We start from the raw sequence: 26817 nt of genomic DNA, 5'->3' as shown, positions 1-26817 counted from the left end.
TTCCAGTTCGGGTTTGCTTCGGCAGATGTGAACAGTTTGGGGCAAAGTTCCTCGGCAGTGAGCTACTCTGCTACTCGATATCCTAGGACTGGCTTTTTTTTTTTTGCTACAGCAAATTTGCAATTTGGAATCTGAATTTTGGAATCTGGAATCTGGAATTTGGAATGAGCCTTCTGGGCTTTCGTAGTGGTTGGTATCACATACAACCGGGTCTATTTTATCTCTGTTAAACTTTTGATTTATCGGAGACATGAAATGAAATGGGTTTTAACGTCCTACTGTTCTGCTCAAGCTGGGCTAATGAAGATGGGCATACGTTTATCGGAGACGTATAAAGAAACGAACTATTTGTACTTCAACAATTATTTCATAGTACATGACGTAACAGCATTGTGTGTAATATATCAGAAAGATAAATGCAATAATAACCAACAAAACATACTGTCAAAGATGAGCACACTAACATGTCAGACAGTTGTGCCAAGTTGGGGTGTATATAATATACTAATATTCGATTTGTGATTCGGAAAACTGAAAACAAAAACAGGGCCATTTCTTTCTGACCACAGCCCTTCCTCGGGATAACTATAAAACTGACATTTTGGACTACCTTGCGCACATGTTTTTTTTTCCGCTTGTTGAAGCAACGAGCTGTCGAAATGACGACGAAAGCTAGCTTGCGCGTACCAAACAATTTGCAAGCGACGGTTTAGGGGTTGCCAGTATTACGGCAATCATGCATACATCCCAGACATTTCTGAAAAGCTTAATCGGTGCCCATTTCTAATTTGTATTGGTCGACCAATCAATATAGTTCATACGAGTCTGGTGTTTTTTTTTAATGCTTTATAATTTCTTAAACCTATCATACAAATTAGAAATGGGCATCGATTAAGCTTTTCAGAAATGTTTGAGATTATAAAGCATTAAAAAAACACCAGATTCGTATGAACTATATTGATTGGTCGACCAATAAAAACTATCCTCCATAACTGCAGCCAAAATTTGGTAATGGTAAATAACTTCTGTGCCATTGCTTTGAAATATGGAGTCCATGATGCTGGAGAAACAAACTTGTATAATTTATGTTTTTATTTTAGCACATAGTTTTATGTTTAATATACATAGTTTACACAAATATACAAAATAAAAATATACAATAAAATACATGTCCAGAGAGCTATACAATAAGTAAACTGTGAATAGTACACCAAGGAATGAATATTTATATCAAAAGTAAAGATGATCAACTACAGTTAAAAGTTTCAGTGATTTGATTATCTTGAAACCTAATCCCAGATAGAATGGAGGCCATAAATTTGCCAACATTCATAAAATTATACAAACAAATTGTATTTTAGAAGTTCCATACACACTTGATATATTCATACATATAATGGTACCCAAGATGGTGGACAATATTAATAAAAATTTAACTATTTTTGATGAAATGACATTTTCTTTTTTTTTTGGAGAAAGTTTGACATTTTTTTTACAGAAAAATAGTGTTATTTTATGGGTCACTATGCCATGCACTCAAAGAAAACATAAGGGATATTATTTTGTAAAGCTCTATAGCTGGTCTTATTATAACCTATTAACTCACGGCTTCAAGTACACTCACAGAATGTTCTAATATTTTAAGTAAAGTGGAAGTATTGTATTAAGCTTTTAATAATTTATGGTTTTAATAAACATAATGTAGTGGAGTTTTTTTTATATGGTGCACCCGAAAGTCTTACATGAGGCGTTAAGCCACTAATACAACCCAATAAACTGAATATATAGATGATAGTATATATGATGTTTAACTATTTCAAACTTATTTTTTTTGTCAATAAATAGTTGTTATGATCAGTTCAACATGATCTAGGACTCTAAGACTAGAGAAGAGTTAAGGTAGGTATTTGTACCCTATTTTCCCACTTTTAGACACACCTTTTGCGGATTTCCATGTACTTGTCAACCGCGTGTTTAATACATAATATGATATATGTCAACTTAAAGAAAAAGGGCAAATGGCTTAACATATCAACAAATTATTATTAAACAATTCATATGTGAATCATTTAATCCATCATTATGCATTAAGCTTCTTCTTATCACTGTGAATTATTGAGTGAGTCAACAATTATAAGATCAATATATCTAGTTTCATTCATCCTCTGGTTATGTACTCTTTATAAAACATTATTCTGATTCCAATACTTATAATTAAACAGTCACATGGCAAGATTTACCTGATACAGCCATCATCTATACAGCTGCATAATTACTGTTTTATATTCACTGTACATTACACTGATCTGTAATAGAAAACAACCCAGATTAGTATAGTTTATACACATTATTCCAACATTTATACCCACACCCTTCAAATTAAGTAAATGACTAACATAAATAGTGATCCATCAAATTAAGAAAATGACTAACATAATAGTGATTAGTGACCCTTCAAATTAAATGAATGACTAACATCAATAGTGATTAGTGAAAACAACATTTATACCCACATCTATCAGATTAAATAAATGACTAACATAAATAGTGACTTGTGACCCTTATAATTAGATAAATGACTAACAGAAACATTGATTAGTGAAAACAACATTTCTACCCAGTGACCTGAAATGCAGTGGGGTTTAATGTCCTACTTTTCTGCACCGACTGGTATAATCTAGTCAGGACTAGAGACCCTTAAATGACTAACATAAATAGTGATTTGTGAAAACATTCATACCCAATGTACCCATGCCTCTTAAATTAGATAAATAACTAACATAAATATTGATTAGTGAATACAACACCCCTCAAATTAATTAAATAAATGACTAACATAAATAGTGATTAATGTAAACAACATTTATACCCTCTCAAATGAAATAAATTACTAACATAAAAAGTGATTAGTGAAAACAACATTTGTACCAACACCCCTCAAATTAAATATATGACTAACATAGTGATTAATAAAAACAACATTTATACCCACATCTCTCAAATTAAATAAATGACTAACACAAATAATGATTATTAAAACCAATAATGGCAAATGACAACTTGATACTCAGATATGTACATGAATCTGCCACAGAGTTGGCACAAATAGCAGCATAAAAAAAAAAACAACCCTAAAACATTTTTTGCAGTGTATGGCATTATTAATATCATGACAGCATTCTTTACATATAAAATAAGTTTATTTTACATGTGTTAGTACTTTTCATCAAAAAACCTCTCTACAATAAACTGACTTTTCTACTCTATTTTTGATAGCTTTCACATGACAAATGTAAAAGGCACTTTCTGTGACCCAAGATTCAAACACTAGCCTGGGTTTAGGTTAATAGTTAACACAGGGTTTTTATCCACGGCTAATACTCCAATATGTTGATTCAAAACAACCAAAATATCACTCAATAATTCAAACATACAGTATTAATCATTCTGTCAAATTTCTTTTTCTATTCAAAATGTCGTAAGATGTGCATATCGTTTAGAACAGACCCTTCAAACAATTTGCTGCAACTCAAAACACAATAAAATGAATCTGAAATATTTCAATTCTCAAAAAAACAAACTATTTGTTGAAATTGAAAACAATGAATATTTAAATAGGGGGAAAATATTTGCTTTGACAGGCATTTTCCTGTCTGCAGAATTTCACATATGGCCAGCAATTCTCTACACAAGAGTTGTATATGAAAGCTGGTTATTGTGCATATTGTTCCTTTCCTTTTATTCATATGTTTTGTCTTGGATTTCAAAATGATTGAATATGTCGAGGATTACACAAGAAAGACACAAAACTTTATTGAAAAGGTCAATTTATGGCTTACGCTCTTGATAAAATTAACTGATTTGGCAACCTATTGCCATCTTGGAATACATACAACAATCTAAAAATCAACCAAACAATTATTTTTTTTTGACTTATTTTAAAAAAAATTTGGTTGCTAGCTATATTACTGTTTGTATTATAAATCAACGCAATCTAATGATAACTGTAGCATCTATAGACATGATTAAAAATGGTCAAAAGTTAACCAAAGCTTGTTAAAAATGCATTATGCAAGAGCTAAATCTGCCTATTGCAGGTCTTTTTTCGGCTTCAAATGTTCTATAAATTATTATTTAGACATTTATTCACATGACAAGCCTATAATCAACTCTCTATAGGAACGGATGTCTATGATATTTAATGGATTAGAACATCTACGCCATCTAATAATTTAATGATAAAATGGATAATCGAGACTTTTTTTATTATCGTAGCAATGGTACTTGACAACCATGACTATCTTGTCAAGATTTCAAAGTCATAACTTTGCCCAGAATCAAGTAATTTGAATGAAATTTTCAATATATTCATTTTGGATTATTCTATTTTTGAACTATTATAGCAACAATAGCCAGCTCTTTATCTAAATCTGACATACATAGAAGTACCTTCTTAATTCTTCTAATTATTTTTCATTCCCTGTAGTTCTTTTATCTCTATATATGTTGGACCTTTAAACCACTTCAATAAAATGTTTATCATAAAATGACAAATTTAGTATTCTTAGATAATATCAATATCAAGAGGCTTTGTAACAGTTTGTGCTTGACTGTCAAAAATGTCCAATATCTACCATTTTGACTAAAGAATATAAAACAAGTTTTCCTACTAACTGATATTTTAAAAACTAATGTGGATATGCACTAATGATTGGTATGACCATATACAATGTAACATTACCTTTCTAAAAAGCCACTTTTTATGTCATTTTATGATTAGAAATTTTATGATGATAAGCATTTTCTTAAAGCAGTCTAGAGGGATGTGTGTGGGGGGAGGGGGAGGGGGGGATGCGGCTCTTTAAAGAGAATAAAATAGTCAAAAGGCATCAGAGCTTCTACTCCCTTTACTTATACTACCAGGTTACGCCCGTTTAAAATGGCAAATGAGAATCTAATATTAGCCCAGTTACTCGTTAACATAGTTATTACTCTTATCCAGGGTTAAATAGTTTAGCTCTATACCAGCAACTGATGACATCATAAAATGAGAGCATATATTAATAAAATTATGAAATTTTCTAAATCTGACTAGAGTTACCTTTAATTTGAACATTTGGTGTAGGTAAGTAAGTACTTACAAAGTACAACATATTTAAGTAATTACCTAACTTTCTCAACATCAAAGTACAATCTTAACCATATTTTTTTTTATAAATAATATTTTGTAGCCATATGTTTACCCCATAAATAATGTCACTTGAAGATCTTTAAAGGTGAAATAACAGACTACTGAATTTTGTTTTCAGAAACTACACACGAAATAAAGCTGTGTATGGTAATAAAAATGATGTCTTAGTATATTTCAGGTAAAAAGTTAGCTAATTTCTGATATTTATATTAACAATATTTATAGACATGGAAGCAATTAGTAATCTATCCAAACTTTAACAAGCTAACAAACAATAAGCCTCTAAACACTATATAGGTATTCATGTTCCTTGTTTAGACAAGTGAAAAACACTTTTTCCATGTGTCAGCCATTAGCCCCGCTTGTTACACACACAATGACATTTGGTGCTCTTTATTAAGTTAAAGTTCATTATGTGCCGGTACTTTTTGGCATGATTTAGCTACATGTTACTATTGTTCGTGTAAATATAGTATGACTACATAGTCGTCTACATAACTACCATTTTTATTTCCTTTCTAGCATTTTACACACACCTTACATCAACAATACACGAAACATTTTCTGAAAAACCCTGCATGTACACTCTTCTCACTTCCACATTCAAACAATCATCTGCTTCTACCAAGCATGTACCATAAATATTTTGTTGGAAGGGTGGATGGATTGCTTCTTGCTCAATTTCAAAAGAAAGCAAATTTCTAACATTTTATTGGGCAAAAGAAAACATTAGAGAAATGTATTGCCTGGGTAACATAATGAATGCCATAACCAGGTATCATATAAAACATTTTATTGACAGAAGTTAAAACCAACTGTAAACAATCAAATGACATTGTATTAAAACAATTTACATATGTATTGTCCTTTGGAAATATTTTAAAATGTCACAAAGATTTTAATTTTTTCTTTTTTAAAGCTGCAATTTTTAAGATAATATCTAACTTTTCAGGGCTTTATCCATATAAAATGTACCAAGATTGATTATTTAACATTTGCTTAAAGCTACAATTTCATATTTTTAAGTTATATTTTTAAAATTTATTAAAATAGAGCCTTAAAATAGATGGTATCCATAAACCGTTCTACCTTGTTAAAGAATAATCCTATTAATCCTATAATTCACTATTGCCAGCTGAGAAATTGGCAAAAGTATCATTTTCAACTTCAAATTCCAACGTTTGAAGGTAGCTAATGCATGGAGGCAATAGGAAAACACGGGAGGTAATTGTGTTATTATTTCCTGTGTCAATGATTTTTAAGGGTGGTTAAATAATGCCCATGGTCGTATAATAGTGAGTTGATAACCTATTGAGCAAAGGACAGAAATAATTATGTTTTGACTTTCTTAGAAAATATGAATAATATGAAATTATCGCTTTAAAGAAACCTAAACAAAACTACCGTCGGTAGATAATTTCCCGCCTTGGATGCAATTGGATTTAAAGAGAGGACCATCCAAAGATTTTATCCAACACTTATAGGTGCCCTTGATTTGTTTATACTTTATTCATCATATCTTTCTAATAACAGAATGAAATTATTGAACCACCTTTTGATTGATATTTCTATTAAAGATTCAACTTTCACAATATCGTAGTTTGCAAGAGATTCAAAATACCTCAAATGACATCTAAAGCTTTAATAATGAATATTTTTATTTAAAGATATTTTGAAACAGAGATTGGAGAAGAATCACATGTAAACCCCTCTCCCTTAATTTAATGCAACATTTTTCAGACAAAAATGTTGTTAACCTCCATGCTGTGATGAGTTATCAAGTCAATTAAATATGTCAACTGAACGATAACCAACAGACTGTTAGCATTTTTAAATGAATCTTTATGTATAGACAGTCAATTTGAACAAAAATATTTCATTCATATAACCTCATTTCTCTGGTGAAAATGGAATGTTTGTCTATCAAAACATGCCCAAATGTCAAGGTAATAAAATTTGATTAAAATAAATAGAAGGTAAGTTAATTCTGTATATAAAGTATGTAATAGAGATAATACAGGAGATTAATATGTTATTTAATAGATTTATGGATTAACTTAAAATTTTATTATCACTAATAGTGATAATATCATTATTTTATAATATATAACTATTATCTAATCAAATAAAAAGCACTGATAAAAAAAAAACCCCACCAAAAAAAAAAACCATGCAAAGTTCAAGATATCTTATCAAGTTTTCTAATTTTAACCTGCCATATTTTGATACATATAACTATAAATTAAAGATACACCAAGTTATTTCTAATGTGTGTTTAATCATACTTTGTACTACTTGTCTTGTCTAAATGATTTAGGTACAAACTAATAACTACATGGAGTTTAATTTAAAATAATTATAACGCTACAGGAGTTTAAGTATGGTAATAGTACATTATGTGTGTGGGTATGAAGAGAAAACACAGATGGAGGTTTGTCATGCCAACCACGATCAGATTCGTCCATGCTTGCTCTAAAATCCTCATCCCCAGATCCCACAATCCAGTTTAAAAAAAAAAAGAAAAAAAGAAGAATGTAAATGTTAGGACAACTGTACAAACTGTGTTCAAATTTATGACCCAAAATCAATAGGACTCTTCCTAATATCCCACCAGGTTTTAAGAATGAATAAATGAAATTGAGGTTTAACGTCCTCCTGTTCTGCACCAACCGAGCTAATGAAGATGGGCATATGCCATACAGTGTGCTATGAGGAAAATTTTACACAGACATCAAGGGTTGTTTTACGTGCAGGGCATGGTGTACGCAGGACCTTGGTTTTTTGTACCATCCAAACAACTGTGCACTGTCCTTGCCAGACCCTCTGTCCTGTATCACTGACAAGGGGTAACCACACCAGAAGTTATATCAAGTATTTTATAGGGTCTTCTGTATATCCTAATACACAATTCCACCAAGTATTTGTAGACACACACACCAAACCATTTTTAAAGGGGCATTATGTAAGATTAGAGCTGGCAGTTCTCGCTATATTATTTAAAAAAATAGATGATGTAAAGGGAACATGTTGAAAATTTCGGTCAAATTACTTCACTCTGAGCCGAGATATTCTCATTACAATAACCTGTAGTCTCGATTGTCATTGCTACCGTTTTTACGACAATAAACAAAGTCTCGATTATCCATTTTTACGGTAAATTATCAACAGCCATTGAACCGCAGATCAAATTTAAATCAGTTGAAAATCTAGACTATGCGATGGCATTGAGAGTTGATTATGGTCTTGGTAAGTTGATTAATGTCTAATTAATAATTCATATAACATTTAATGCATAAAGAAAGACCTGCAATACGCAGATTTAGCTCTTGAATAATGCCTGCTTAAATGTGAGTATATAAACAGGGCTGCTAGACAACTAAACATATGCCTAATAGTCGTGCAACTTTGTCTTTCTTGTAACCTGATATTAATTGATGGATCCTGTGTGTCAATCATATCAAAAACAATAGTCAACAAGCCAACAGTGAGGCTGATGTCCCCCACCGAAATCCCAAAATAAATAGATGACACATACTAATTAATCGCACATTTATTTTTTTCAAAAGTATCAAGCAATCAAACTGATTATCAACTATACACTAAGTTTCATCATTCTCTATCAGATAGAATCAAAGTTATCTTGTCCCAAAGCATCGACCAATAAAATTGCTTAGCTCTGTTTAGCTTTAGCTCGAAATGTTAATCAATGAACTCAGTCAAGACACCCACCTAATGAACATCTACATCAAGTTTAAACATTCTACCTCAATTAAAAGCAGAGATGTCATGTTCCAGAGTCTTGACCAATGAAATTGCTTATCGATCCTTAGCCTAGGCCGAAAATTCTCATCATCAAACTTAGTCATGGTAATGATAAAATGTGAAAAGCTTACAATTAGCCATTAATTTTATTCATGTTTGTTTCTTTTATATTATTAATAAAGTGGGGTTTAACATCTTACTCTTCTGCTCCAACCAGATAATGAAGACAGTCATCTGTTAAATAGAATGCTATGAGGGATATTTCTTCCGAACAGTAGAACTACATCTTACTCTTATTTTCATTTCCAAATGTCAGGAGATCTTTAAAGGGCTAATAAAGATAGGCTTTGAGGGCTTTGAGGGTAATTGTGCAGGTCTGCAGTGTTACGATGTAATATTATTCTGATTTCCAACTATTAGGATATCTTTAACATGCTGTCATTGGTATATACAGGACCTCCGTTTTTCATCCTATCCAAACTCCTAGACTATTGAAGAGCTGGTTTATACACATATAGCATGATGTTTGTACTTGATAACAATAAGAGAATACTTGTCGAAACACTGTGCTATATGTGTATAAACCAGTGATTGTTTTCTATATAAATTGTATTGTGTTTTTTAATGTGCTAAATTGCTAAATGCCACTCAAGGATTATATTGAAGAGCTATATGATATTTAAGTTATAAGAATATTAATAAATAACCTACTCATATAACTTTGATGAGTTTCATCCTCTTCTTGTGACGAATTGTTCGTTTTTAATCTTTGAACAGATAAATAGGACTTGATTGATTCAGCTTCTGACATCCACTTCTGTATCTGAAATAACATTCACACAAAATTCACTAACGATTAACTAATGTTTATTGAATAATAAAACAATAGTCAATAATACCAGTATAGTTCAGATATTCAATATTTTACTTCAATCAAATATCCATTAAAGCTGCTAAGAGTTATCAATTGTAGTTTTCAACAATATCTAATTTTTCACAGCCTAATTGATACTAAAATGGACTTACATGTAACATTTAATTAAAAAACCAAAATATCAACAGTCTATCTCCCAGCTTTGATTCGATTAGATTTTAAAAGTCCATCAAAAGATTTTATCCAACAATTATAGGTGGCACTAACTGGTTTAAATGTAGCAGAAGATGCTGATTGTTTCACAATTTTGAATTCATCATATTTTGTACATACAGATTGAAATTGAGCATTTTTTTTACCTATGTTCCTTTTATATTCAACTTTCACAATATAGTAATTTGCAATGGATTCAAAATACCCCAAATGACGATCAGAGATTTTAAGGACAGGATATTTATATATGCACACAATGATAACAGGAACCGTATCTCAACAACAATGTATATACTGTCTATCATGTATGACCAGATATAAATATTACAACTTTGATTTAAAATAAGAAATAAAGTGTTTTGCGTTGATAATTATCAAAATTAACTTAACTGACCTCAATATTTAACATATCTTTTCTAGGACCAGCAGCTTCACCTGTATTATATATATAGAAAATAAAATATTATATATACAACAAAATATACTCTTTCTGGTTTACAGACATTACAATAGTTAGTCTATTAATTATCAAATTTGATCCAATATAGAGGACCAATAGGTCAGATCAGCCCACCCCTTTTTGTCACCCTATTGTCCCAATAAACAAATCTTTCCAGTTTTAAACAAATCTATTGAGAACTTTGTCCTCTATTGCTTTAGATGTCAAAATGTAAATCATTTTCGTACAGAACAATCCCACCATGGCTATAGTTTTAAAAACTTCATTGAAAACTTCAAAATAAAGCCACAAATGTCTACAAATTCTATCTAAAACCCTGTACTCTATCAGGATTACAAGACTTCATAAGCTGGAAAATAAATTGGGAGATAACACTGACAATTATGACCACATGAAGCACCTCTGTTAATTTGAAAAAAAATCTGACACAAACTCTGACATGTAGTGTGTTCACAAGAAATTGTGATACATGCCTATATCCATACTCCTTGCAGTGTTTCGTTTGATTGGAGTTAATCCCACTACTCACTACTCTAAAGAAAGCAAATTCTTGTTATAAATTATGACTGGTCAATAGTCCGATTAACAAACAATAGCTAACTGCGTAACAATACCAAACAGAGCTCCAAATTGGACCAAATATGTTTACATAACGTTACGTTATGACTCATGATTTTATTATGACCAATTAACAAGTGCATAGCAGAATACTGCAGAAAAACTAATTGTGTGACAAACGAGGCTATCAACACGGATATAATGTAAACAATATTGTTTTGAGACGAACAACAGGTTCACCATTTTTAATACCTTAAATCACTGTCCAAAGTTTTAGGGAAGGCCCCTGATTAAAAGAAGGGCTGTCATGTTGCTGTGCTTGGGGATAGATTTGATTGACCAGGTAGAATAGCCATGCTCCCTCCAAAGTTCAAGTATTAGAAGCTAATCCAGCAATGGCCAGAGAGGGATTTCTCGGGCCATTGCTACAGGAATATGGCCTATATCAGACACTAATTGTTATTATAGTAAATGTAATATTAGATTTGATTGACTAACCTGGTAATAATTTGAGTAATGCACCAAGTGACATTTCATAATGTTTTAAAGCTTGTTCAAACTCTTCTTTTTCTATCTGTAATACAAACAATATATCAGTAGATACACGTAGTTAAGCTAAACAAATCTCTTAAAAGTAAAACAGAATGACTTGACCACACGGCTGACTTGGTCACCAATAACATTTTTCTTTCAAACTACATTCAATATATGGCACAGACTGCAAGGTGACATCTTCATAACAAAATGGACATCAATGGGCGTCAGACTTAAATGGCTTAAGTTTTATTAATAAGAAAATTTCGCTTTACAAAAATTATCCACCCTAGTTTTGTGTATTAATTAGTTGTTAAAAATTCTCGGTGATTCTTTCATCAAATAAATCTTAAAATTAAAGTCAATTTTGTTTTTAAAATGAAAAGAAATGTTGTTACAGGTTGGGGTGACTTAACCATTTTGGACTAATTATGTTTTAAGCACATTGCACATTAAAAAAATTGAATCTTTTTTGGTTTTGTCCATTAATTATAACGTCCGTACCGGTAGTAAAAAGAAGACACTGTAAGATTAGAGTTAAAAAAAAACATCAAAGGATCAAACTCTTTACCTCATGATATGCAGCTTTTATAAGTCGTAAAGCGGCTAAAAATTCACTGTGATCACTACATAGTTCCACTGTAATTTAAAAGTACAAAATGATATGATTAAACATCTTTAAAATTCACTTACATCAACTTTAAAATCAATCTGATTAAAATACAGATCTATATTTCGTTTTTTTTTTTATACTTTCGATGGCCTAGAATACATGAAGATCTGACTAGTTGTACTGGGAGGTCGTATCAGGGGGGCATACAAGCGGCTTTTGACCCTATGATGTCAGACATTGATTAATCAATCAGCGTTGACATTTTTAAGGGATTACCCACAGTTCCGTGCAGAGCATGCCAAGAACTCTCCATAACAGCCCGTTTCATTGGCTAATTCCTCGCATCAACTAGAACGCCTGTTATATATCAACTCTTCCAGATCCTAGTGTTGAGAAGACAAGTAAAACAAAATTTTGAACAATAAAAAAACGAAACAAAATAGGATCTGTGTTTGAATCAGACTGGTTCAAAATATTTATATATAATGAAATGGAATGGGGTTTAATGTTGTACCTTTCTGCACAGACTGGATGAAGACGGGCATATGCCATACGGTACGTGTGCTTTGAGGAAACTTTTTACTGGACACAGCGCTACGGCCTACTCTTATATCAAATTCCAACTGTCAACGGTTCTTTTATGTGCATGCCAACACTTTATTTTTTTGTCTCATCCAAACAACTAGACAATGTCCTTGCAAGGTCCTCTGTTCTGCACCACTGACAAGGGTAAACCATGCTGGAAAATCCTAATGAACTGTCTCGACCAACACCTGGATCGAATATTGGTACTCCTGGTTAGTGAGCCATTATCTTAATCACTGATCCACCGTGGGCCCCATATTTCAACAGTAAAATTAGCAATCACTGTTACCACTAGTCTATAACATTACAATAGACATGCACAGTTACTCTTATTATATACTCTTAGTATAGTCAAAGCTGACTGAATCAGCAACCTAATCAAATTATCTCAAGATATCCTCAAAACATGCCACTCTTAATTCAATATCCTAAAATATAATGATATTAATACAAAATAAAATGCTTACTTAATGTAGATAATTTATCAGAATCCATTGACTGTTGTGATTGTTGATTGGTGGAATCTGTTAATTCTTGTTTTATACCTTGTAATGTATGTTCTGGTGAATGACCTGGTTTTAATAACTGTTTTAATACTTCTGCTCTCTTCATATATTCTTTAACCTTTAGAAAACAAAAATATGTCAACCCTACACAAATAGAAGTGGTATCAGGTGTTCTAGAAAAAGGAAGTACACAAAGTCTTGTGCACAGCACTTACTAGTACCTGCAGCTAAATGAAACAATAGTTTGAACTAGGATATCTTAGCCAAAGCTACTAGGTAGATCGATGATACTAAAGGTTCAATTTCGACTCCAAAAGCAGCAGAACCATCAGTCCAGTTTTTATTCATACCACTTTATTAATTGAAAAATTGAAAACATTTATAAAACAAATTATCCTGATTTATTATTACCACAACGCAAATATTGAAATACAATCGAAAGAATTTTACAGAAAGAAGGAACTAGTATAGCTACTTGCTTTTTACCGTGCACTTGGCTCCATGTTATATTATATTCAGAGATACTGCTATGACTGAATTACCAAAATGGATCCAATTTTAGGCATCTCTAGCACTAAAATTGGGGACTTCTAGCGACTACCAATGGTCGTTCGGTTGTCACTACCCCTGTTCAAGAAAAATCTTGGAGATATTGCTCCATGTTCAATGTTCAATTCTTGCAATTGTCAAAATATTTTCCTACCTTTCTACGTAAAATATTTTTCCTATTTGAATCTTCTTCATCTGTTAAGAAATATATACAAAAATGTGATAACAAGATTTTCAAGCATTCAATACAACATTCTTTGTAAATGTTTTTTAACAAAAAAAAAAAAAAAAGTATTTGGGTAAAATCTTTTTTTAATTTAATTATGTTTGATGTGTTGATATGTTTTTTGAAGTGTATCTGTTTACACTAGGTCTCCAGACTGGGATAGTACCATCAACGGTGGTAACATGTCTTTCAATGAATCCTAATCTAACACTTTATTTTGACCTAAATCAAAATGTTTTAGCTTGTTTATTGTGGCTCAAGGTAAACATAAAATGGTACAAAAGAAAAAAAAACCTTACAGCATAAATCATCCATAAAATTATAATTTGATAATGAAGGCTATTAATTATGACTCATTTAATACTATCATTATTGGATAATTAATTTAACATTCCAGCATAGACTTGATAAAAAAAACCTAAAATACAAACTTACAATGAATAGCTGGTATAAAATATTCTAAACCTTCAAAATATAATCTAACAGCAGCTTCATATTCACCGGCTTTATCATGTTCACAGGCTTTAGTTACTAATGCAGTCTGTAAAAATAGAAACAGTTACTGCATCAGCTAGTTTAAAGAAACTACAATCTAATAAATTATTTCTTTAAAAATAAAAAAAAATTATAATTCAGACACTCCTTTATTCATTTACATACATACATAATAAGTTTAGTTCATGTTGGTACAATTCAATCAGATATCGGTATCTAATAATCATTTGTACCGGTAAATGTGATATTTGTGGTCTAAGGGGAGATAATTCAGGGAGTATCTAATTAAAGTTTAAATTAATATGTTGTTCAACATTAAATAATCAAAACTTGGTACCTTGATTTGAGAAATAGATTTAACATATTTTGTGGTCTAAGGGGAGACAACTCTTTGAATATACGGAGGCAGACCACCATTAATTTCCCCATTGACTTCAATGTTAATTCTGGCCTCTTTGCCCACCTCCAACTTTTCCCCAAATTTTCGTTGGGCTGAATGCTTTTCACTACAGACAGAGGAACAAATGGTCATGTCTTTGCACTAAAATTTGTATGAGGTTGACCACCAAAATTTTGAGATACACAAACTTGAAGAAGCATACTAAAAACATGTAACTAGTTGCCGTACATATCGCCGTAGCTAACCTGATAACCCTCTTATCCTTCCGCCTCAAAATCATGAATATTTACCAAAACCTGGCAGAAAATGTTAATTCAAACCCTCTTCGTCCATTCTAGACCAGAAAATCAACACAAATGGGCATGCAAAAGGGGAGAAAAGAGAGAGAGAGAGAATTGCTATAAATAGACGAACTACAATTCGTGGGTACTGAGATGATGAAATTTAATGGTGGTCTGCCTCCTATATGGTTTTATAAGTTCATATATCATCAAAATTCTTTTCTTTATAGCTTCACATTTATTTTTGCAACATTATTATAATACAGAATCAGAAAAAAATAATTACTGCAGAAATGGTGACCCTTTAAAGTTATGTAGTGTTTTGTATACCGGATTGCAGCTCAGGTCCATGGGCCTTTTGTTCTAGAATTGAAGATTCTTTCTTAATTTTGTCGAAATGTGAGTTCTGCGAAAAGATTTAAAGAGTTTCAGACAAGTCACATCAAAAATATTCAAAATATTGGAATATTTTTCAAAAATTGACTTTCTTTTACCTTTTTCTACAAAATGGTCCATTTTTGACACTTTGTATGCCTCAAAATGCTAATATTTCCCTATTTCTGGGAAAGTCTGAGATGAAAAGCATTTATTTCTAGAAACCTTGGCCGGTATACAGGAAGACAAGCTGCAAATTTGTTGCATTGAAGGTAACTGTAAGGAACTATAGTGAAACCTGTAAGCCCACCCCCTAAAAATGTTGGTGTGGTAACAAATCCCACTTGTGTCCACATAAGTAATACTGTTGATGGAATATGGCTAAAAGCCATGTTCTTCTATCCCTGGCTTATATACATACATATAAACACAGTTTGTTATAAGAAGTATGAATTATTTATTAAAATATGGATTGATAAATGTAAAATAAATGCTGTATTTAGGTGACAACCAGCCACTCTAATAAAAGGGTCGCAAAGCACTATTTTTTTAAAAAAAATGGGAATATTTCAGTTTTTAAAATACTTTAACAATCAGAGGTATCCTTGAAATTACATAGTGTAAATATTATGTGGAAGCAAGTTGTTTTAATCTTTACATCAATGTCCTGACAAAATGAGATGGAAAAAGGGAGTTCTGACATAATTCAAAGCATAAAAGGGGTATGAAAAGACTATTAATTAATATTTTATTGCCCTGTAAGTGCTACATTTTCAAAGATCACCACAAATAATAGATTTACATTCAAAATGTAAAACATTAAGCTGCAAAAAACACATCTACAACATATCCATTTTGGGGTGTGGACTCATTTGGAAGAAATGTCATAGGATTACATGTTTGACCATAAACAAAAAGTCTTAGAAATCCTTGAAATCTTATATGTAACTATTTGTTTGTGTCAAATAAAATGCTCGGTTACAATTCAAGCACAAAATCAGATTACTGCTAATTTGGAGTCAACAAATGTTCAATTGAATATCCAAATATCATCTTCAAGAAAAGGGGTGGGGTGGGGAGGGTGAGCCAGTCTAAATGAAATGAAGACAGAGAAATTTCCCTGCAAACACATAGATTTTACTTTCTCGAGAAGGGAAATGCAACAATTTCAGGTTTTGAAAGATTAAAATTGTGTTAACCCTTTCACTGCGTATACCCGGTAGTACCGGGTATTATAAAATGTCGGTAAAATGCCCGTACCCGGTATTACCGTGTACTCAGTAAAGCCCTCGCTAAAATTAGTACCGTAACTGCAAGTGCCATCTTTTGTATTTTCTATACACTAGAACATATTTCCACGTGTTTCAAAGCAGGAAACCGTAAAATGGCGGAGTGCATTGTGACAACGTAGACGATGCACTCTCGACGAAGTCGTGAATGACGTCTTGCTGACCAACATGTGGACAATTTCGAGGCGGGTTTTACACATAATTCGTTTCCAGTTACTTGATAATGATAGTAGTCAGGACAGTGATTGGTATTATGAAGTGTGTGATTTTTTGCGCGACGTTCCGCCCATGGCTAGCTATGTCTCCCGTGCATGATGAACAAGCCCAATGTGAACACGATAGCCCTGTGTCTGCAGTAGATTCTGACAATAATTCTGATGTTGATAATAATGCTGGCCTGCTGGATCGTAAAATACGTAGGTAATTCCTGATTCCCGAACGTGTAGATCTATTGACTGACTATATTGATAATGATATGGGACTTGGGGATGAAAGTGAAAGTAAAAACAAGGTATTGCAATCCGCACGTGGTCATGGCAGCGGGAGACGTGATGCGCGTGTTCGCGGCGGCATTGCTCATGGCTGCTATTGATATTTTTGTTCATTTTATATATCTTTATCAAAATCCAGTAAAAAAAACAATATCTTTTAAGTATTTCATGGAGAAAAATTCGTTTTCGTGTTAGCTTTAGTGTGAAATGAGAAATCCAAAATGGCCGCCATGACGTCACGTGACTACATTATTATGCAAATTTCCAAAATTCTATTTTTTCCTCTTAGCCCAACCTCATGCCCATCCCAACAGACAAAAAGATTTTTCATAAAAGCTTCCATAAGTACTGCTTGGCATTCAGTTCCAACCTCCCTTTTTTCCTCATTAAAGGGTCTAGCACAGGCAGTGGATTTACGTCTAGCATTGAAAGGGTTAAGCCTGAGGAAAACAGCAGCAAAATGCAGTTCACTCATGTTTTGAAAATTCTAACACACCTAAGCAGAACATAATTAGACTAAATTTCTTAATTTTTAAATTTTTGACAAACACATGAATACTTTTTCAATATCTGACAAACACATGGATCCTTGCCAAGTTATTTAACAATGAAAATAAAGACATGCAAGACATTTTGGGTCATTTTACAACAGATGAATAATTAAAATTTTGACAGCAATATTGGGGGTAATCTGAAGAATTTCAGACAATTTATCATGATTTTTAGGCAAAATTGAGTGAAATTATGATACTTTCTTCCCGTCTAACAATTATAATGCAGAAAAAGTAAAAATCATACATTAAAATATTTTCCACTAATTTTGAAAAGTAAGTAAACACTGAAAATCACAAAATTTTGACTAAAATCAAAATTTCCCCTCCCAAATTTGTCAAATATTTTTTGAAATTTTACCATTTCACATTTTTTACTATCAAAATGCCATATATCACATTTTCTGACAATTTGGAGATCATATCATCAAATTTAGGCCTTTCATCCACTGTCAGGTTGTTTTCATATAGGAGGCAGACCACCATTAATTTCCCCATTGACTTCAATGTTAATTCTGGCCTCTTTGCCCACCTCCAACTTTTCCCCAAATTTTCGTTGGGCTGAATGCTTTTCACTACAGACAGAGGAACAAATGGTCATGTCTTTGCACTAAAATTTGTATGAGGTTGACCACCAAAATTTTGAGATACACAAACTTGAAGAAGCATACTAAAAACATGTAACTAGTTGCCGTACATATCGCCGTAGCTAACCTGATAACCCTCTTATCCTTCCGCCTCAAAATCATGAATATTTACCAAAACCTGGCAGAAAATGTTAATTCAAACCCTCTTCGTCCATTCTAGACCAGAAAATCAACACAAATGGGCATGCAAAAGGGGAGAAAAGAGAGAGAGAGAGAATTGCTATAAATAGACGAACTACAATTCGTGGGTACTGAGATGATGAAATTTAATGGTGGTCTGCCTCCATACATACTCATAAATTCAATATAGTTAATTTGTATAGCAAAATGTTTGATTTACATGTATATACGGTACATGGGATTTGTGAACCAGGAGTCTGTACTGGCATATTTAAATTTTGGACAGGATAAATATGTAAAAAATAAAATTTTATACTAACAGCTTTCTCAAGGGCCTTGGAATTTGGTGTATGGCACAGATCTACAAATGGATGTGCAAAGAATTCCTCAAATGATATTCTGTCATCAGGGTTTCTCTTTAATAATCTAAGTACGAGATCTCTAGCTTTGTCAGATATATCTACACCATAGGGTAACTGAAAACATATAAAAAAAACACGCCAGAATTAGTGATCAAATATATACTCTTCAAAAAAAGTAGGGGATATTGAAATGCAAATACCTATGAACGTTATGATATGATAAATAGTCATGGTCACTTGACATGGTTTGACACTATGTTCACAGATGAAGAACTTATCGCCCCAAACAGAACCACTGAGCTGCACATGCGACACACAAGAGCACCATACACGTGGGAAGGGTTCATTGTCAAATTTGACACTGCAAGGAAGGGTTGATGAAAACTGCCGCTTGCTGGTTTATCCTATCCATGTTTACTTTCCTATCGGTTCTTGCATAAGATTTATGTTTTTAGCGTAACTTTGCTATAGTGTGTTACGTTTAATTTGATCGGGAGACGTGTTCGTCGACGTCAACATCAACCGACAACACTGCAAGAATTGGCCGTGGCACTGCAAGAGGAGTGGGTCAGATTGCCCCAAATCGTGATTGGACGGTTGATTAGGAGCATGCCACGATGAATTGCTGAATGTCTGAGGATTGGTGGAGCAATTACTCATTATTAAGACAAAAATCAAAAACGTCCATTTTCACTTTTGACAGTGTATCTCTTTGCGAGTGAAATGGGGCCGTCAGATAAGCCGCCCATATGAACTGTTTATGTTCATGTGTAGGCAATTGGCCTGTTATTAACATACACTGGTTATCTCTAATAAAAACAGCAGTGCATTTCGGCAGTTTCGTATTGTTTCTGGATATCCCCTACTTTTTTTAAAGAGTATATAATCTTCATTATTACATATTGGGTTATTCACATAATTAAGACCAAAGGTCCAATGTCATTTAAGGAGGTTCATTTAATTGGTTGATTAAAAAAATACTTCTTATTTTAATATAGCCTAATTATACTTTATGTATACATGGAGCAGTGATGGGATTTTGCCCGTATATTTCGGACTTGTCCGAATCTTTTTTCCAAACGCCCAAAATTGTCCGACCGGGAATATGCCCAATCAGACATCAAGACATGGTGAATAATATTCAAAATTCTGAAAGTAATAGTTTACTGATTGTATAACTACCACTCAAACCGATTATCGTCGATAATATGCTGGATTGATTAGGTAATTAAGTGATCAACGTATTTATCGTTTTATACCATCTATTAATAACCTACCTTGATTAACTACTTAATCTGCCTTGATTGACCGACTTAATCCTTTGTCGGACAGTTCATCAATCTAGTTCTAAACAGAAGTCTTTGTTTCCCCTTTGTCGGAATATTCATCAATCCAATAACTGATTATAATTTTAATCCTTGTGTTTACCTCGTGGTTTCTGCATTGTCGGACATATTAATCGCATTGATGTGAGTCGAGTCAGCCCACAATATGTATAAACTATAGATGTCACATATTGTAATAGACATCAATAGACAGTCATTATAACTTTCAACATGCTTCGATTCAATATACATTGTATCCGATAACTTGTCTGTGATATTCCTTCGGTGGAAGCCAAAGTTAAATAAAGCTATTTCACACACACGCATGGTTCTAGTAAAGTAACTCAAAATGAAAGTAGTCATCTCGCGAGACACGTGAAATTAAGAGATTTATGTTTTTAAATTAATAAATAAACACGCTAAGAAATGTTGATGACTATGTCGATTGGAATAAGGTTAGTTAATTGTTTTAGTAAAGTAACTCAAAATGAAAGTAGTCATCTCGCGAGACACGTGAAATTAAGAGATTTAAACGTGCCGAATCAAATACGCCTGATGTGAGAGAAAAGATTCTATTTTGATGGCATATTGTCGGATTTATGATCATATTTTGAGTGGGGTTTATGTTTTTAAATAAATAAATTAACACGCTAAGAAATGTTGACGACTATGTCGATTGGAATAAGGTTAGTTAATTGTTTTAGACGATAGCGCGTGCTAGAGTCGAATGTGATTATTTAGCTGCAGTTGGTGTCCCTCGCTCGTTTTTGAGCGACGTTTACTACGAAATAAATTTCGGGATGTCAGATTTTTCCTTTCGTATATAAATCGAAACGGAGTATGAGATGAATGTCGGTCTTTGCTGAAAAATGTATCGAAATATGACGCGAAAAATACGGTAATTTGGGGGGAATTTGAAACAGGTACCGATCGACAGTAGTCGTCAAACTTTCATTCTATGGTATTACGATGTCATGTAATTTTGTAAGAATATTATTGACATAAATTTTAATACCGTACGGGAATTAAGCATGAAAAATAACGAGGTGAAGATATTTTTTTATTACGTATAAATTTGAATATTTTGTTGACATGTGATTCTTAATTGTGGTTTAAAAACGTCTGCTTAAATAACGATAAGAGTTATGCCCCTTTATTTTCGGGAAAAAAATGTCCGACAAGAAAATTTTTGAAATCCCATCACTGACATGGAGGCAAGGTAAAAGAAATTGTATATATTTGTAATAAAATCTATAGCAGTTGACTTTCTTTGTGCATTTTATACTACATACCTCAACAGACTTATGATCCCAAATCTTTGCTCCTAATTCCTTAAAACTTTTTGATGCAAATGGTGCTCTTCCAAATAAACATTCTGTAACAAAAAAGTAATTACCTTTCATTTATATAAAGTTAATGAATTTTGCTTCAGGACTGAAACATCGATTATAAATAAGTTACTAAATTAAATATGGACGACATAACACCTATCAAATTTCAACAAATATAAACATGAAAAAATCTGTCCTAGTGAACTTTGACCTGTAAAGTATGCAGAAGAAATTGTGGACAGACATAATATAGACATAAATATGTGTACATAAAACTGGCAGTTGTAAAAACATTAGGAAAGATCTGCTGTAAGACTCTTTAAAGATAAATTCTCACAAAAGTATTTATCGGTGGTTATTTTCATTAAAAGTATGGTAAATTTGGTATAATTGGAAAGTAGAGATGCCCAATCTTACTACAAAAATACCAGCTTCTAAATATAGACTTTTTATGACAAGGGGTATTTCTATTAAAAGTATGGCAAATTTGGATAGTAGAGATACCCAATCTTTAGAAAAATACCGGCTTCTAAAAAAATATTTTTTTATGTCTTGGGGTATTTCCTCACGAATACAATGTCTTGAGAGGGATTTGAAGCAAATTTTTGAATACGTGTATGTTTTTAGTCCAAATATTATCATCAAATCACCCAGTTGATGCGGAGAGGCATCTAGAAGAAATTGATGTATAGGTATTTTTATCAAGAAAAGCTAATAGTATATTACCATATAAGATGACTCCTATAGACCAGAGATCTACTCTAGCATCATATGTACCATGACAGATTATTTCTGGTGCCATATATAATGGTGATCCTCTCATTGTATACAATGTATCACCATCATATAGATTCTTAGCAAAACCAAAATCTGAAAATAATATAGAACCTAAGGTATTATCTCCCTTTTAAATGCAATTCAATAATACATTTTCCTAAACGTAAATAGGCATTAAACATAATTACTAATACTTTAGAATAATATTGATCATATTGAACTGTCCTATCGAAAATGCAAAGACTGACCTAATTAGAAAAAGGTATTTTTCACGAGTGTGCGTTATGCTCCTTTAATTGAAATTTTAGATTGAAAATGACATGCATATAGTTGTGACTTAAATGGTGATTTAATTGGCAGATTTGTATCAAATTTTGCATAAAATCTAATTTGAACACTCCTGATGAGGCAACTGTATAATCAAATCAGGTAAAATAAATTTTTTCCTACTGTACCGTAAAAGACAACAAAACTTGAGTAGATAAAATTAGTTTTACTTATAAATGGCATGCAGTTCTAGCCACCGGTAATTGAAGTATGTTACCTGCTAATTTTAATCTAGGATTAGTTGTAGACGTTAGAAGTATATTTTGTGGTTTTAGATCCATATGTGCCACATTGTTATCCCATAAAAACTTCATAGCTTGGGCTGCAACAAATAAAGTACATATTGAATATTTTGTGGTTTTAGATCCATCTGTGCCACATTGTTATCCCATAAAAACTTCATAGCTTGGGCTGCAACAAATAAAGTACATATAGAATACTTCATAAAAATCGTACCCACTACGATAAACTCTAAAAATATTAAAACAATAAGACCATTTTGATTAGGGTCATAAATCAAAATTGTTGATTTTACTTAAATTTATGCATTGATTTGTTTTGTGGGATGAAAATCTGTCATCATTGAAAATGTTACATTGCATAAACTAACATAAGTGATCAAATACACTTCTAAAACATCTATCGATTGGGATCCTGAATAAACAAAACAAGTAGTTGAATCGCATGTAAGATTTAGATAAAGTGCTGACCATTCTTGTATAATAGTTAAAAAATAGATAATGAGAAATTAAAATATTGAAAATTTCATTCAAATTACTTTATTCTGAGTTATGACTGTATTAAGATGTAGTGTAGATTGTCTATCATGGTAGCAACTGTACTTGGCAATCGAGGTTAAGTCTCGATTATCCATTATATTGTGAAATCTTTAAATCTTGCAGGGCCCTGTTTCACTAAATCTTGAAAATACAGTTCTCACTATAATAGTTAAAAACTAGATAATGTAAAGGCAATTTGCTGAAAATTTCATTCAAATTGATCAACTATGAACTGAGAACTAAGCGATTGAAATTTACGCCTAGCCTCGATCATCATTACTTAAGTCAGTACAATAAACAGCCTAGTCTCGATTATGTATATATGTTTAACTAAAGATAAAATCCAAATTTTAGTAGATACTTCAATTTTGATTGGCTAAGCACTAAAATCAGTCTAATATTATCCAATCAAATTACTAAAATTTGGATTTTATCTTAGTTAAAATTTCATGAAACAGGTCACTGGTGTTTTAATCCATTTAATTCTCAGCCATTTGATGGTCTAGGGAATTGATTATAGGCTTGTCATGTGAATAAATGTCTAAATAATAGTTTAGAGGACATGTGAAGCCAAAAAAAAGACCTGCAATAGACAGATTTAGCTCTTACATAATCCATCGTTAATGAATGAATTATGTTTTCTTCTGACTTTAAGAGAGATCAGAGATGTTAGAATTGTTTCCTACTACTTTCTTGTCCAGTATTATCTAATGGCCCAAGAACATAGATGTTCAAGAACATAAGATAGAATTATACATTTTAACTACTAAAACTTTCCATACCAATTTGTTGTAGAAATCGTCTTACAATCTGCTCAGGTAAAGCTCTCTTTTTCCTAATAAAATGACTAAGGTCTCCACCACTGCAATATTCCATAATAAGATATATATACCCATCATCCCACTGTAATAGAAAATTGAACATTAAATTAAAAAATTATTGGTTTGCATATTACATATGCTGTTCTGCTCCAACTGGATTAATGAAGATGGGGTGGGGTGGGGGGGTGGATACGCCGTACAGTGTGCTCAGAGAAAAAATTTTGCCTGGCGAGCAACAGCCAATTACTATACATTGTCCCTTGCCAGACAATGGAGAACCATGCCGGAAAATCCTGATGGACTTTCTCGGCCAACACAGGGATCGATCGAACAGGGGAGTCCAGGTTAGTGAGCCACATCTTACTCACTGAACCAACATGGCTCCGTGGTATAAGTCAAGACATGATTGTAAAAATCTATAAATGATTTAATAAAAGACATCAGATCATAAGTGTTGTGTTTCCCTATACTCTGTATAGCAAATAAAAGTCAGTATTGTACCCAAATATTCTTAAATAAGGACACTGTAGTATCTATCCTGGAATATAATCAGAGATCCTTCAGGAACTCTTGGAAGCAAAGGTACACTATAATAAGCTGCATCACCCAAAACTTTCTTTTGGAAATTCATTGAATCAGTATCAATGATACAGGAAAACAATCAAGAAACAGACTTAGACCTTTCGAAGTTTGTTTTGTCAATTGCTTTTTTAAAAACACTTCGCCTTCAATGAATTTTAAAGAGGTGATTCCTTCAATGCCTGTCTGTGTGTCGTGTCTGAAGGTTTTGGTTTACAGTAAGAAACATACACACCAGATAGGCTTACCCTGAAATCTTTAAGTTCCACTATACTCTCATGTTTAAGTTTTTTAAGTAGTTCAATTTCTGTAAGCAGATTCTCGGTTGATGTTTTATTCAAGCTGCTCTTTAAAACACATTTCACTGCAACAACTTCTCTAACACCAGTCTGCAAATGTATAGACTATAAATATTAGAGAGACAGAAATGAGGTTTAACATCCACAGTCTTCGACATTGCAAACAGGACTTATTGGTCAGTTTAAATCAACATTAATGTTTTTATCTTACCGTAAATAGATGTGCTTCTGATATCTAATATTTAAGACAAAATGAACGAATCACGTGCCAGAATGTTTTCGAGCGCCTTAATTAATGAAGTAACTTAATGAACGAGGCTAAACATACCCCACAGGAGAATGCTACTGGAATAACCAGATGCCTAAGACTCCCATGGAATTTGGCTGCTTCGTGTATTTCGCCGAAAATAACTGATTAAAAATTACAGTAAAAACAGAAAAGATTGAATGTAAATTAGTTTATATACATTCATAAATAATACATTATTATATGCGTTGCGACCCATTTGTGTCCCTTTCTAGGTGCAAAAGAATAGAGATTGAGCTCCTTTAACATTTATAACTTATAACAACTATGAACTTGATCAGTTTGGTACTACTACTAATATATTTATTCATGGAATTTCACGAATGACCCAGGCAGGCATGCCACCCCACTCCTTATTGTTGGGTCTATTAACAGGATTAAATTCACATCAGACGGACATAGATGACAAACTGTGAGCCATAATGCTAAGTCTTACAATACAATCCTTTTGACTATTAACTCTAATCTTTTTGTTTTTAGCACATTACCAATTATGAAAGTTCCTGGGTTCCACATAATTCTTTTTCAATTACAGGTACATAGAAACTACAAACATACATTCATGTACAGATATAAAAGAGATATAACATAAGCATAATTTGGGGCTAGTCTTTCAGTATGTCCACCACTGAACAACCGGGATAGAGATCAGGCAATGTGCATAGTTTCACTAGTTTCAGCAAAATGATGAAGACATTCATTAACAATAATATGCTCCAAAGTCAATCATATCATATGAATGAAGTCAACGTTATAAGGATGATTTTGGCAAAATCATGGGAATCGTCATATGTAAAAAAATAATGGCTATCTAACATGAAGAGTTTGAAAGTGTAAGTCAGGACCTGATGAGTCATACAAGTAAGAACAGATTGAGATAGAAAAAAGGGAAATTGAATGGTTACGTATTTCCCCATTTTGTTAATAAACAGTGTGGGGAAGAGAAGAAGTTATCCTTTTGTAAAGCACCAACAGATATAACTCTAAAAGATAGCAACACCTTTCTGTAAGCTTTATAAACAGTCGCGTATGTTCCACTGCCAAGTTTTTCTGTGAATACAAAGTCTTTTAGTTGTGGAATAGCAGTAGGAGCAGACGAAGGTCTGCCCGCCATCTTTCACATCACGTGATCTTGATTGAGTTTTCTACTCTTATCGAATTGAAGAGCACCACAACAAATAGGTCCTAGT

At 32.5% G+C, this 26817-nt stretch overlaps 1 protein-coding gene across 1 annotated transcript; it reads right to left on the bottom strand.

Annotated features, from left to right (window-relative positions):
- Window positions 1–1680: 1680 nt before the first annotated feature.
- LOC126819060 (serine/threonine-protein kinase ULK3) lies at window positions 1681–26787 on the bottom strand. Its single transcript, XM_050546875.2, has 15 exons — window positions 26628–26787; window positions 25270–25410; window positions 24404–24524; window positions 23060–23164; window positions 22465–22608; window positions 21700–21782; window positions 19041–19196; window positions 14507–14612; window positions 14000–14040; window positions 13258–13414; window positions 12164–12231; window positions 11557–11632; window positions 10435–10475; window positions 9665–9776; window positions 1681–2306 (listed from the first exon to the last, which is right to left on the bottom strand). The coding sequence occupies exons 1-15, from the start codon at window positions 26739–26741 to the stop codon at window positions 2287–2289; spliced, it is 1485 nt and encodes a 494-aa protein (XP_050402832.1). The 5' UTR covers window positions 26742–26787; the 3' UTR covers window positions 1681–2286.
- Window positions 26788–26817: the final 30 nt, after the last annotated feature.

This window comes from Patella vulgata, chromosome 4 (assembly GCF_932274485.2).
Source record: "Patella vulgata chromosome 4, xgPatVulg1.2, whole genome shotgun sequence".
Lineage (NCBI taxonomy): Eukaryota > Metazoa > Mollusca > Gastropoda > Patellidae > Patella > Patella vulgata.
This window is presented reverse-complemented; position numbering and strand designations above follow the sequence as displayed.

Bases quoted from the DNA above. Each gene is read 5' to 3' on its own strand.
- LOC126819060 (XM_050546875.2), bottom strand. From the start codon at position 26,741: ATGGCGGGCAGACCTTCGTCTGCTCCTACTGCTATTCCACAACTAAAA. The intron at 10,476-11,556 runs GTTAGTCAATCA...TATATAATACAG, and splicing joins ATTACTCAAATTATTACCAG to GTGAAGCTGCTGGTCCTAGA. The intron at 9,777-10,434 runs GTCAGTTAAGTT...ATGTTATTTCAG, and splicing joins AAGATATGTTAAATATTGAG to ATACAGAAGTGGATGTCAGA.